The sequence below is a fragment of the Trachinotus anak genome, unplaced genomic scaffold (genome assembly GCF_046630095.1).
Source record: "Trachinotus anak isolate AG129_WGS33_773 ecotype Australia unplaced genomic scaffold, CSIRO_AGI_Tana_v1 ptg000025l, whole genome shotgun sequence".
NCBI lineage: Eukaryota > Metazoa > Chordata > Actinopteri > Carangiformes > Carangidae > Trachinotus > Trachinotus anak.
In genome coordinates this window covers 13,071,778-13,084,739 of record NW_027273876.1, presented here as the reverse complement: position 1 = coordinate 13,084,739, position 12,962 = coordinate 13,071,778, and the positions used below count along the sequence as shown (strand labels likewise).

The window sequence follows — 12,962 nt, the reverse complement described above, 5'->3', positions numbered from 1 at the left end:
CACGCTGGCAGGCTCTGCAACGCACCAAGGTCACCCTGCTCAGTCCAGCTCAGCACCGGGGGAGTACATGAGAAACACAGGACCAGACGCTTCAGTGCTGTACGCAACACTGGGGCTCGTACACGTAGAGCGGTCTGCAGCTAAGCTGGGTTAAAAAGGCAGAAATATGACCTTGCATGCTGACAATGCTGTACGGTCACAGCCACACACTCCACCAACAGGCCGTCAAAGCAACAACAAGCAGGAACTAATTGGTATTCAGCCGGCAATAGCGACACAAAGATGACTCCACACCTCTCACAGTCCTGAAAACACCTCCTGCTTTTCATAGCCCTTACCAGGTTCACCTCGAGCCAGTCAAATCACAGTGTTGTTAAATAGCTCCACACCAGTGCTTGATGTGAGTCACAGCTGTAGTCAGAGACGGAGTCACACCCCTCTGGCACCAAGAGTGATTTTTCCAGCACTCCGTTCTCTGGCACTTCCGCTCTCCTGCTCTGCCCTCTCTTGTCTTTTTTATCTCCATCGCTCCCTCATTAATTGAGTTTGGTTGCTGATGCAGCTGATGCAACGTGACGGCGTGGCAGCATCAGTTTATCTGACTCAACTTTGCTCCAAGAAAAAATCCCATTTTTAAAAAAACCCAGGACTGTCAGTTTTAACACACATTTCAGTAGTGTGTTGGACGACATGTGTAACCCTGTATGTATAATCTGATCATTAATGTGGATAAATTTATAGTTCTTGTATTGACAGCGTTTTTATCTTCCTGAGCTTTCCAGAGTTTTCAAACACAAGAGAAACTGAGAAAGCCTGTGAAATGTGTCGAAACCTCTGGAAAAAGCTTGTGGGAGTGGACATTAGTGAAGAGAACAAAGAAGAACAGAACGGAGCGGAACAGTGAATCACACCATTAACAAATTGGAAAGGCTCATTTTTTGTTTATTTCAATTATCCAATTGAATTTATGGACTTAATTCTTGTAGATTTAATCCCAAAGCTGTATTTCTAGGCTTTTGTGATTTCATTAGAATAGTGTAACTTGGAGCTTGTGTGCCTCCACCAAACATCAGCAAAATGGATGATGGACAAAGTCACTCTTGGCGATGCACCAAAGCCCTCTATTCACTGGCAGCAGATACAGTCATATTTACCCTGCCTAAATATGTGCAGGGCACTTTTAAAAAGCATCAGTCAGTTATAAAAGAGGGATGTGGAAAGTGTAGTAAAATAAGCCCAAAGACCTGCAGTCATTTAGAAACTGATTAGGCTTTTATTAGCTTAAGAGAATGCAGAAACAATCATCAGGCTAAATTAGGAGCGACAATAAAGCTCAAGTCCCACAACCACGACAGAAAAGCTGACACCGCCGCCTCTCTGCATGATATCAGAGCAACATTAATCAATTGCTGAAAAGATTAAACATCAAATGCTTTTAAGTAATGACAGCATCAACTAGCGTACAAACTGACATGCAGCCATTTATCACTATTCTATTACGATTTCCCAACAGGCCACATGCGACATCAGGCCACGTGTCTCTTCCTCCTCTTGACTCAGGACACCAATGAACAGTGTGAGCACAGAGCTCTCAAACACCGGCTGGCTGGGTCATTACAGTCAACACATTCTGTTTACAGGCTCCTGGACACAAGGAGGAGAAAATCTTAATAATGCATCATTCAAAGCATACACGCCACTGGTGCTGTAGGAAGTGACCCACCGGCTCCTAAGGTGCTGAGTGACAAACCGACACCTCTCGTGGTTTCATCTTGAGTTACTCAGGTGCATCTATATCTATATATTATTTATCCAGGGACAGTGGAGGAAGAAGCATTGAAATAATTTACTTATGTAAAAGCAGCAATACTACACTGTAAAAATACAAGTAAAAGGCCTGCATTCAAATTTGTACTTAAGTTAAACTATAGAAGTAGCGATACCGTTGAAGTTAATGGATTAGTTAAAAAACAATTGGCAGCAATGTTGATAATAGATTAATCATTTCAGTCATTTTACAAGGAAAGGTTGTGGAGAGATGCCAAATATTCTGTTTCCAGCTTCTCAAATGACAGAAATTTACTGCTTATAATGGTGTTCAGGGTTTGGACGAGGGCTATTGACGATAACCCTGATATTCAGAAAATCAAATATTGATATGGTGTAAATACATATACAATCTTTGATGGCAAATATTAAATCTTGTGGATCTTTTGTTCATAAGTTCATGTGGTTGCCTATTCACTATCCATTGAGTGTAATTGTTGTTTTTGTTGAATGATCATAATTTACAGGCATGATGAGGTGTGTTCTTTTGTGGTACTTATATACTTTCTCTGTGTTACTTGTTTTATTTATTTGCATATTTATTTTAATGCATTTCTTTGCACTATGAATGTATCAGTTTTATTTATTCTGTTTATTAAATGCTATAATTTGTGACATTATGCTCAGTTAATATTCTGTGATAACAGCTGTATGGTGAAGTTTGGGCAAATCCCATTTTCTTTTTTGATTTTTGAAGTGAAAGGAAGTAAATACAACCCCCGCAGCAAGCAGATGTTAAAAATGAGCCTTTCTTCAAATGTTAATGCACTGTTACTTTTTCTTTCAGGAAATCAAAACAAAAAACAACAAAAAAAACCCCAACCAAAAAACACTAATTGTTGCAGTCCTGAGTACCTTCCCTTTGGCAGATAACACAGCTTGCAAACATGTTTTATAGCAGCCAAGAGTCTTTCTTTTCAGCCACTCCTGTGTGTCCTGCACACAGCATGTGTCCATCCATCTGTGCAGTGGTTCCTCAGTGCTGCTCCTTCTTTTCTCCAAACAAACCTTTCATGATTGTGGCCAAAGCTCTCAATTTTAATATCACAGCATTTATTGCCAGATGTTGCTTTGCATACTTAAGATATTGCCTTAAGTGATGAGGTCACACGAAAGTGTTGCTTCTGATGACTCCTCGATGTCTGAGCTTCAGTGCTGTCCCCGTCTGTGTCAGCTAAACATTCCTGCAGCTCCTCTGCAGTCATTTGGGAGCTCTGATTTGCCTAAGTTTTATCTGCAAGTTTTCATAGTCTTCAAGATCTTCTCTTCACTTCCACAGTCCCCCTTAACTGACATTTTGGACAAAGGAAATTTCAAGCTGAAAACACTTTTATATCTTTTTTTATAGCCTTCCCTGCTTTGTCGGCAGCAGTTAGCTTCATTTTCAGATCCTCCGTTTCCAGAGTCTCTTGTTTAAAGGAGCTACTGCTTGCTCAGTGAAGAGTCAGGGAATATCAGCTCTGGAAGTCTAACAAATCCTACTGACAATCCCTCACCTGCCTTACAGATCCTAACGAGTTAATGAAGTTCTGAATGTTTCTCAAGGGGGTGCCAGAACTTTTGCACATGCAGGCCACAACCATTGTTTAATTTAAAACATATATTTTTTTAAGTTGATGAAATAAAAATGAACAGTGCATTAAAATGTTTAATGTTTGTTTGCTGCAGGGGCTAAATATGTAATTTGAAGAAAAGATTATTTTTCTGCAACAGCAAATAAAAAAAGGGGTGGGGTGGGGGGGGGGGGGGGGGACAACAACTGAAATGCAGGTCACATCAAAAATAAGAGTTTTAAACAAATGTTTCTTTTATGCTGGATTATAACTTTTTCTTTAAAAACAAAATGTGAGTCAAAACAGTAGTTTTTCACTTTTTCACTAAAAGTTGTTGATATTTTAGCAAAAATCTGATGAGTCAAAGTGTGAACGTTTTACACCAGGACTTTGTTTTGCTGCAACGAATCAACACTGGCAGGCAGCAAGGAGTGAAAAAAAAAGAATCAGAGTAGAGTATGTCAACACACAGATATCGGAGTTAAGCAGGACCTAGTGAGACAGCAGACTCAAGCTTGCTGTTACGAGAGGCTGCTGGAGGATTTGGGTTGTCTCAAATGTAAGGTGTTAGAGGAGACAGACGCCCTGAGGCTCACACAGGGCTACGAGGAAAAACATGGTGTTCTGGCACCTGTTGATGTCCTGCAGCACATGAAGACGCTGAAGGAGCCGTTGGCCTCAGGGAAGGAGAACCAGAGGAGGATGAGGGGAGAAAAGAAAGGAGATTTAAAGTAGGAATTCCTGCTGCTCCACCTTTAATGTGGAGCTGGGCTGAAATGTTGAACATGAACATGGTTCTTTTCTTATTATGAAACATGAAATTCCAGTGGAGCTCTTCAGCCACTGTTAATGCAGCAGAGCCATGAAGGATTAACTGAGTGGATGCAAAATGAGTAAGGACAAGGTCCGGGCTCTGTCTGAACAGCACTGTTAGAAAAATAATTACACAATTGTTCCTCTTGTCAGCACACATTCAAGGACAAAATGTGCAATGTCATTCCTTATTTTCAGAGGGAGCACGACATTATTGGAGCAGTGCGGTGGAGTGAACATGAGGCTGTAGCCAAGATTTACAGATCTGTGGATAACACCATCTGACCCACCCACTCTAAAACCTTGTACTTTGTGAAGCCAATTTAACTTTTCTTTTAAAAGGCACAATTTATTATTTTTAAGATAATGACTGCAGAGATGTGTCTTAGTGCATGTGAGATTTGTACATCTGAGAACAGTTTTATACTTTCACAGTTTTTGAGGCATCTTTAAAAAGAAAAATCTTTCTTTTGGCTTTGAAAGCGAGCCCTGCGGTGCAGAAATTCTTGCAGAGTGTTAAGGAACACACATAAAGGCACAATACCTGCAGCACGTCGCTCCATAAATGCACACACTGAGTGCAGCTATAACCTGAAAGTTCCGCTGCCTTGCAAAAATAACAAGCTACATGCGTGCAATAGCTGATAACAACAGCCGACATGATTGAACTCATGAGCTAGAATAAGACTGCATGAATATAAACATGAGACAGCCGTGGGCAACAAAACAGCGAGGGAAGAAAAATCAAGAATTTCATTGAGTAATCTAAAGCACCGGGCAATTCCTAACATCCAGAAGCAATCAGAAGTTTACAAAGAGTGAGGGAAAACTGGCAAAATGCAAAGTGTGAGGCAGGGAAAGACCATGTAGAACCAACGTCTGCGTTCACACTCACACACATTCACATCCAGTGTGCCAGTGAAAGGAAGAATGGGTGCCTGTAAAGAGGAACATGAACAAATCAATGGATCTTGTATCCCAGATAGCTACATCTACCTTTCTATGCATAAAATCTTATTTTTCTTTGTTCCGTTTGCTTAATGCAAAAAAAAAAAAAAGAAAAAAAAAGAAAAGATGTAATTCAAAACAAAACCAAACATCTGCAAATGTAGGAATAAATTAGGGATTGGGATTAATCACTGAATTTCAATAGCTAATTGCGATTAACTGCATGTTTTATCACGTGATTAAAATTCTATTATTTTGCATTTCAGAACTGTTTTCTCTTGCTTAACAACAAATCTTTGGTGGCACACGATTAACATGATTTAAAAAATAATGCGTTATGCTCGGTCCATAATCTCATTGCCATTAACGTGTTAACACTGACAACCCTAGAATAAATCCATAAAATCCTGAGAGGAATTTGACCTACACAACCACAACTGGAGTATATTTACACACAGCAACCACAGATAACAGAGAGGACAACAAGACCAAGACTCTACAGCCATGCTAGCAGCTCTGTGAGGGTGTGCCTGGGCACAGTGGTGCTTTGAGCTAAAATGCTCACAATGACAATGCTAACATGCAGATGTTCATTTTCAGCAGGTTTTGACCATGTTCACCATTTTAATTTTGTATTTTGTATCATGCTTACGTTTGATAATTAACATTTAACACAAAGCACAGCTGAGGCTGATGTGATTTTTAAGTTGGTTTGGTTAAAACCAGAACACTGGACAAATGAAAGCTTTGACATGATGGTGGGACTAAATGAAAAGTTCAAGAGATCACCTCAGGTGAACATGAATGTTTGTACCAAATTTCATGGCAACACATCCTGTAGTTACTGAGACATTTAACTAATAACCACAAATGTCAAAACTACGGTGAAGCCAGAGGAAAAGTTACCGGAATCATAGGTGTTGTCCAATAGCTACTGAGATGTTTCATCATGGCTACAAATGAATTATATAAGCTTTAGCATCGAATGAGGTTGAAGATAAAAGGAGGCAAAAACTCAGGTGAAATTTCTGAGATGCATCTATGACAACACATCCTTAACTTCATCCGTAAATTCTCAAATTTATAAATGTCAAACACAGCTTTGCATGATAATTATACATTTGTTCTGAGCTTTTACACTATTTGTTTCAGGACCTATGTTGTCCTTCCAATTCTTGGCCTTCTACATCTTCTAGAAATTAGTTTCTCAGACTTTCTGTAAAGAAATGACAGCTTAACGTAATGCCATGGTCAGATTAGTGTTTTCTCAGTGAAAGAAGTTTAGAATGAACAGATATTTCTCCTGTCAATGTTTCAGTGGGAAATCTAATAGAAACCGTGTCATCCTTTAAATTCATGACCTTCTACACCTTAAACAGTGGATAATTATAAGTTTCATAGTGCTTTGTGAAGTCTTCAAAATTCAGCCATAAAAAAAACGGCATTCCTGTCATATAACCAATTTTCCAAAATTGCAAAGAAGTGTTTCATATGCACTTCTGTAAAATCTGGACTCTACATTCAACAATGCCATCCACACCACCAGAGCGTGCCTGACTGTGCCTCCCACTGTGCCCAAAGCCCGGGTGGTGGCCTTCCTGACCTCTCACCTGGAGGGAGCAGTGCTGTCTCTGTGCTCCTGACTGAGTGCGCTCACCCCTCGTCATTAACCCCTCGAGACCCCCACAGGCCTCCTCCAAATCTCCAGACACACAGAATTACACACACAGACAGCCCCAGTGCACTTCCCAACCTGCTTTCTAATGGACCACTCTCCGACACATCACAGCATTTTGTGCCAGCCCAGCTCCAATTTCAACTCCATCAACAGTAATCAGGGGGTGAAATTATTGTGCTGCTAAAAGTCGTTCATCATATTGTGACCATCGGACAGCTCGGCGGGCCTTCGCAATTCAGGAGGAACTCAGCTGATTTCTTCTTCTTTTTATCATTTGTCAGGCCGAGGGGCTGGAACTCAAAGCCCGCAAAGACTGAAAGAATCTTGATGATGAAGTTTATACTGATTATATTAAAAGTTTAATGCAGTAAAGTTTAAAATGTATTTCCAGACAGTTACACATGACTTCAGATTCAACTTGTACTACGGAAATTCAATTTTTGATCACAACGATGTAACTGGAGCATAGAAATTCTAGTGAACAGTTTGACTCCAGGCTCTGGGGGGAACAAATGTCAGCATGTACGATCTCCTCGCTGCTTTCACCTCCTTTTCGATCCAGGCCGTAGCTTAAATCTCCAAACAACATCTCAAACTGCACTTAGGCTAATGCCCCAGAGAGACGCCCTGCATTACTCTCCCACTTTTCCTCCTCTAAGTCCCATGCTTGCTCGCTTGCTCTTTCCCTGTCATCAGAGCTAAAATAAATCAAAGCTACAATAATTCATGAGTGTTAACAGTGTGTGCACATGAGAGTGTGGCTCTGATTTTTTTTTTTACAGTGTGCGAGGAGTTCAGAGCAGCTTTAACTCCATTTTTATGACTGTATGTGCAGAGAGGGGAAAGGAAAAGACAAAAGAATTTAGATTTTTAGTCACGAGAAAAAGATGAATCAGGTAACTGAAAATGAATGAATATGCGTGTAAGTCAATATGAATTAGGCTATTGCCCTCAGTGGTGGTCAAATGATGGTTAGCAAGAGATTTACGAGATCCAAGGCAGAAATTGTTCCCAGTGAAGATGAAAGGGGAAAGAGGTTTATGTAGTAGTGTTAATATGACTTCAGCAAATACGCATTAACAGCAAAAACTGCAGTGAGAAACCACATCCGGCAATCAGCGCAGATTTAAAACTTCCAGTCTACAAACTGGCTTGGAGGAGGATGAAAGTTAATGAGGTTTCTTGTCAACAAAGACATGAGTGCTGCAAAACGACCTCTGGACACCACAAGTCACTCCACTACATTCGGTTTGGTGGCCTGCATTTTTTTTTTTTTTTTTTTTTGTAAAGGGTTGGGCCACTAGCTGAGTTGCAGTTTTTAAAACTATAAAACAGACCACTCGTGCATGTTGGCTTGAGGACAAGAGGGAGACAAACACCGTCTCACCAGACCTGCAGCTAAAAGTAGTTGGTTCTTATCCAGCAAATATGAGATGCAGCACAACACCTTTAACTTGATAAATGATGAAGGTACCAACAAAACAAAAATCAAAGCATTTTTCTGAGTAATAGACTGTGCAAACAGTAATAAAAGAAAAGAAAAAAAACTAACTAGGTCAGTACAGATATACCACAGACTGGAGCAGAACAGAGAATAAAGAGCCTTTTCTGTTTATGTCATTGTTTTAAAAAGGGAAAGCATCTTCCATGTTGCAGTGTTTGTTATCTAAAACTTTCTGAACAATATCTAAATCACATGCTGCACCACTGCACAGTTCCCCTTCACAGCGTTTAGCTATTTATTGCACCCTTACCGCAGGCCGACCCACACACACACACACACACACACACACACACACACACACACACACACACACACACACACACACACACACACACACACACACTCATTTTTCAGCTGAAATCTATATTAATCTATATTAACTAAAAAATACAAACATTGATGTCAACGATGTGACACCCATTACTTTACTTCATTACTACATTACTTCAAATAAAGAAAATCAGCAGTTTTAAGTAATGCTGCTTTGCAGATGTGCAGATCAATACTGTACATAAAATAAACAACGAACAAAATGTAGGTATGCCAGTTGTATATGTGTATGTATTTCTCTTGTTTTGGTCAAAAATAAAGCTGTCATGTCAATAATCTTAGTTGCAGCATTATTTTAATCACTTTTCTTCTTACCATTACAAATTTAATATAAACATTCACACGCCGTTCATGTTAATTTTGCTTTCACATCATTAAAAATGTACAGTAAATTAAAATAATCTCGCACCTTCCTTGATCCTGTCATACAGCACTCCACAGTGTCACAGCACACACTTTGGGAAGAATTGGTTTATATATTAATACACTTATTTTTTCAGAAGACACTCACCGGCCAGCACCCCTGCCATGTAAAGCAGACTTATTCGTAGGATGCCATGGACCATCTCTAAAGGCACGCCGATCATCAGCTGCAGTAAAGCGTTGAACCCCAGCTGCTCCAAACTGAGGAGAGAGAAAACAAGATTCAAATGATGGGAAGAGATTTTTTTTTTTGTGATTCTGTGTCCTCTGCCACAAGCAACCAGATATGAACTGAATCACTCCTGCAGAAATGTACGTGAACGTACCCGACGTGCATGAACATGTAGCTGAAGAAGCGCCACACTTGTGCACGGTGGCCGGGATGGTAAACCAGGGGGCTCTTCATGAAGTCAGGCTGATATGTCTGCAGTACCCACTTGTTTAGCATAATGCCATAGCACATGAACACGATAATCTGCAACAGAAACACAAGAATGACAATAAACTGCCTTCTTCTTGCTGACATACCCATTACACGCCCTCTCTGCACATTGCTGCTACAAAAGGTGGAAATTGTCCTGTAAGACAAAACCCACTGTGCTTTATGAAAGACACATATTACATTTTCTTCATTTTTTTGTATTCCTCTGCTGATGCTTATTAGACTTGTGGAGACAATTACTGCCCACAGAAAAAAAAAAAAAAAAAAACGGCACATCTGGTTCAATTCCATTAATTTCTTTTCATAGAATAATGACTCATTGTCTCTGTGAATTAAAATGAATGTGACCCGTTATTATCACATCCTCATTGTCATTACAGACCATTCAGTGCCATTTGGAGGCATTATAAGAGCATTTGGCTTTCTTTTCTCAGAATTATGATGATTTCAGGGGAAATGATGAAGTTTTGTTGAGAAACTGTGGGTTATTTGTGCCGCTTAATCCCAAACCATTCAACTGTGCTCCTGAAGGGCTTCTGTGTTAGTAGTTTTCTTCTCTTTTTTTTTTTTATATGAACATAATAGGTCAATTAATGCCACTGTGGTGGCCATGGTGCTTATTGACCTGGTTTTCAAGTTTCAAAATTAGTGTCTGAGAAAAAAAACAAAAAAGAAAAAAAACAAAAATCCTTGCACGCAGGCTGACTGAGGGTTTCAGCTTGGAGGAGCGGCATTAAATGCACCCACTAAGCCCCTGACTCCCAAATGGGTTACCAGCTCATATTGAGCTCACACTAAAAGCATGTGATCAAAGGCAGAAAATCTTTTCAGTGGGTCTCAGGCGAACGACTGAGCCACCAGAACAGTCTGAAGTCAGTGTTGTGGGTTAGTAGCACATATGCTATGTGAGACTCAGGTAAAATACAGCAGGATAAAAATGTTTTAAGAACGCCTCAATCAGTGGGGATAAATCAGTCAAATTACTACATTCACTCCACTGTATGACTGGAACAAGATTTATCTTGTGATCTACTGAACCCTAACAGAAGCTGATAATGTCATTGCCTAACCTGGACAATGGTGACAATGGTGATAAAGACAGGCGGGGGACACAGGCGGTTCTGGTGGAAGTACCAGCGCCGGTCCGTCTCGCAGGGCAGGATCTCGTAGGCCACATAGCGCACAAAACGTTTGTACAGACCCAGCCCCGTCTCGTCCAGCAGGATCTCCCTCTGCAGCGTGCGGCGGCCATTGGCGATGGCTCGTCGGAAACTGCTGGAGCGTTTGCTGCTCATCTGAGGGAAGGATGAAAAAACAAGCGTGTATTATTCTTCAGAGTCCAAACACTAAAATCCCAAGGAGAACTACTCGAATTTGAAAGAAACTTAGAGAAATGATGAGCATTTTCCAAATAAGACTGACGGGGGCTTAAAAAACATCTGCTTGTCGAGAGTTTGAGGAGAAGATCAATACCAATCTGATGCTGTAAGAACAGATAAACATTTTTTTTCCAGCTGACAGACTAGTTTATTGAGACTTTAAGGAATCAGCTCACAGGTTCGCGTTCATTTGCTGTGTTTATTTTTTGCCACTTGAAGGCTTGATGTCTTTTTTGCAATGAACTTGTCTGGAGTCACTGCATGAGCATTAGAGTCAGCAGCTGGAGGACACACCTAACCAGGACCCCGTCATTGCCTGCTGCTGAATTTCCCATCTCAGCAATTAGAGCCATAACTTTCTTCACGCTAAGTGGCTCAAATCATCAGTAAAGGAGGATCGCTTCTTTTCGTGTAATCTGAGGGAAGCTCATCAGTGTGACTAATCATCCTAGATGGGGACGAGCCAGCATTCATAAAGGGCTGATTTCACAAAGGATGGCATGACGGTTTATGAAAGTCCTTCTTCTGTCATCAGCTAGTCAGGGGAAAGGGTGGTGACACTCTTATCTTCTTTTAAGACTTCTCCTGTCCCGACATGGCTCAGAGGCTTCAGTGAAGCAGTGGATTTTTTTTTTTTGTATGTACTTCTAACTTTATTCTTACCTTTCATTTATGAGTAATTTTTAAGTTTCAAGTGTCCACTATTTGCTTTTTTTTTTTTTTTTTTTGCATGTGTTGACTGAAATACAGAACAAAATAAAGCTTAAAATGACTGAGAACAGTTTCTCACACAAAACGATTAATCAGCATCTTCATAGCAACTCAAATTATTTTTGTTCAAACTGTGACAGCCTCTTTAGTCCCATCTGTGTGACGCAGACATAAAAGAGAAATACCAGCGGTGAAAGCATTATGCTGTTTGTTAAAAAAAAAAACAACACAAAACTGTCTTTATGAGTGGAAGTGGAAGATTTTATTCGAATTAGTGCAGAAATTAGAAAGTACTTTATGAATCTGCAACGAGTATCAATTATATTTAACTGGTGTTATAAATGTTCTTTTTCTTCATATATCTCAGCAGCAGTTAAAATATTCATCTGAAAACCATGTTACACTTATAAACAACTGCTGATCGCTTTTTGCTTTTTGCCGGAACTGTGGCTGAATATTCATGGCTGATAGGAAACTTGAATAATGTATAAGTTGTTTTTGATTTAGACTAAATGTAAGTGTGACTGCTGATTGCAGCTCAGACTTCATTACAAATGGGCTGTTGAAGTGATTTTGCCGTCGAAAAGCAAATCTTTGTTAAGAGGAACTATTCCACCGTAAGAGAGAAAGTGTAGGTTGTGTAGTGTGTGTGTGTGTGTGTGTGTGTGTGTGTGTGTGTGTGTGTGTGTGTGTTCATGTTATCACAGGCTCCAGGTTTGCTCAGTGAGCAGGAGCTCTGCAGCAGCCTGCAGGCCAGCAGGCCCAACTCTTGATAAGTTCTTTAATAGAGGCTTAGGATGAAAACTATCCTAATGCTACTATTTTGACAGGCGAGGCAGAGAACCGTCAGGATAACAACACAGAGAGTTCTTTTCCACCAGAGTTACCACTGAAAATACTGTCTGACCAGCTAGCACGGATCCTCTGGAGTAAATATCTGCATTTCCTTACAGACAAGAGGCGTGTGCAAGATTCATTTGATTGCTGATACTCCAATGGAGCCAGATGCCTGAAGTCTCCTGCGTCGCTAAAACAACACAGCTCCTTTGAGGACAACTGGCTGACTAAGCAATTATCTACATGTTATGATGTTATGTGACACTTCATGAAAATTAGTTTCCAGGAAAAGCAGTGGGAGCTGCAGCAGCAGCTGCTACTGTTGACAGTATAAATCGACGACAGCAGACCCTTTGTATAGGTTTCTCATAACCGCAACCTTAGACAATATGGCAGCCTCATGTGAAGCATAATGAAACCTCAAGAGGGGTCTTGTAGGAAGTACAACCCACCACTGAAGTAGATCATTCGTAATTCATTAACCAGGTCCTGCTGCTTGTAGACTCATTATATTGTA

The 12,962-nt window shown here is 40.3% G+C and overlaps 1 protein-coding gene across 3 annotated transcripts in view; it reads right to left on the bottom strand.

Annotated features, from left to right (window-relative positions):
- Positions 1–12,962, bottom strand: part of rhbdl1 (rhomboid, veinlet-like 1 (Drosophila)) — a 56,328-nt gene that overhangs the window by 16,240 nt on the left and 27,126 nt on the right. For all 3 annotated transcript variants that reach the window (XM_071461773.1, XM_071461774.1, XM_071461772.1), the window contains 3 exons: positions 10,589–10,813; positions 9,403–9,551; positions 9,165–9,277 (listed from right to left, as the gene is read on the bottom strand). In XM_071461773.1, the coding sequence (XP_071317874.1) occupies positions 9,165–9,277; positions 9,403–9,551; positions 10,589–10,813 (487 nt within the window). The remainder of the gene's footprint in view (positions 1–9,164; positions 9,278–9,402; positions 9,552–10,588; positions 10,814–12,962) is intronic.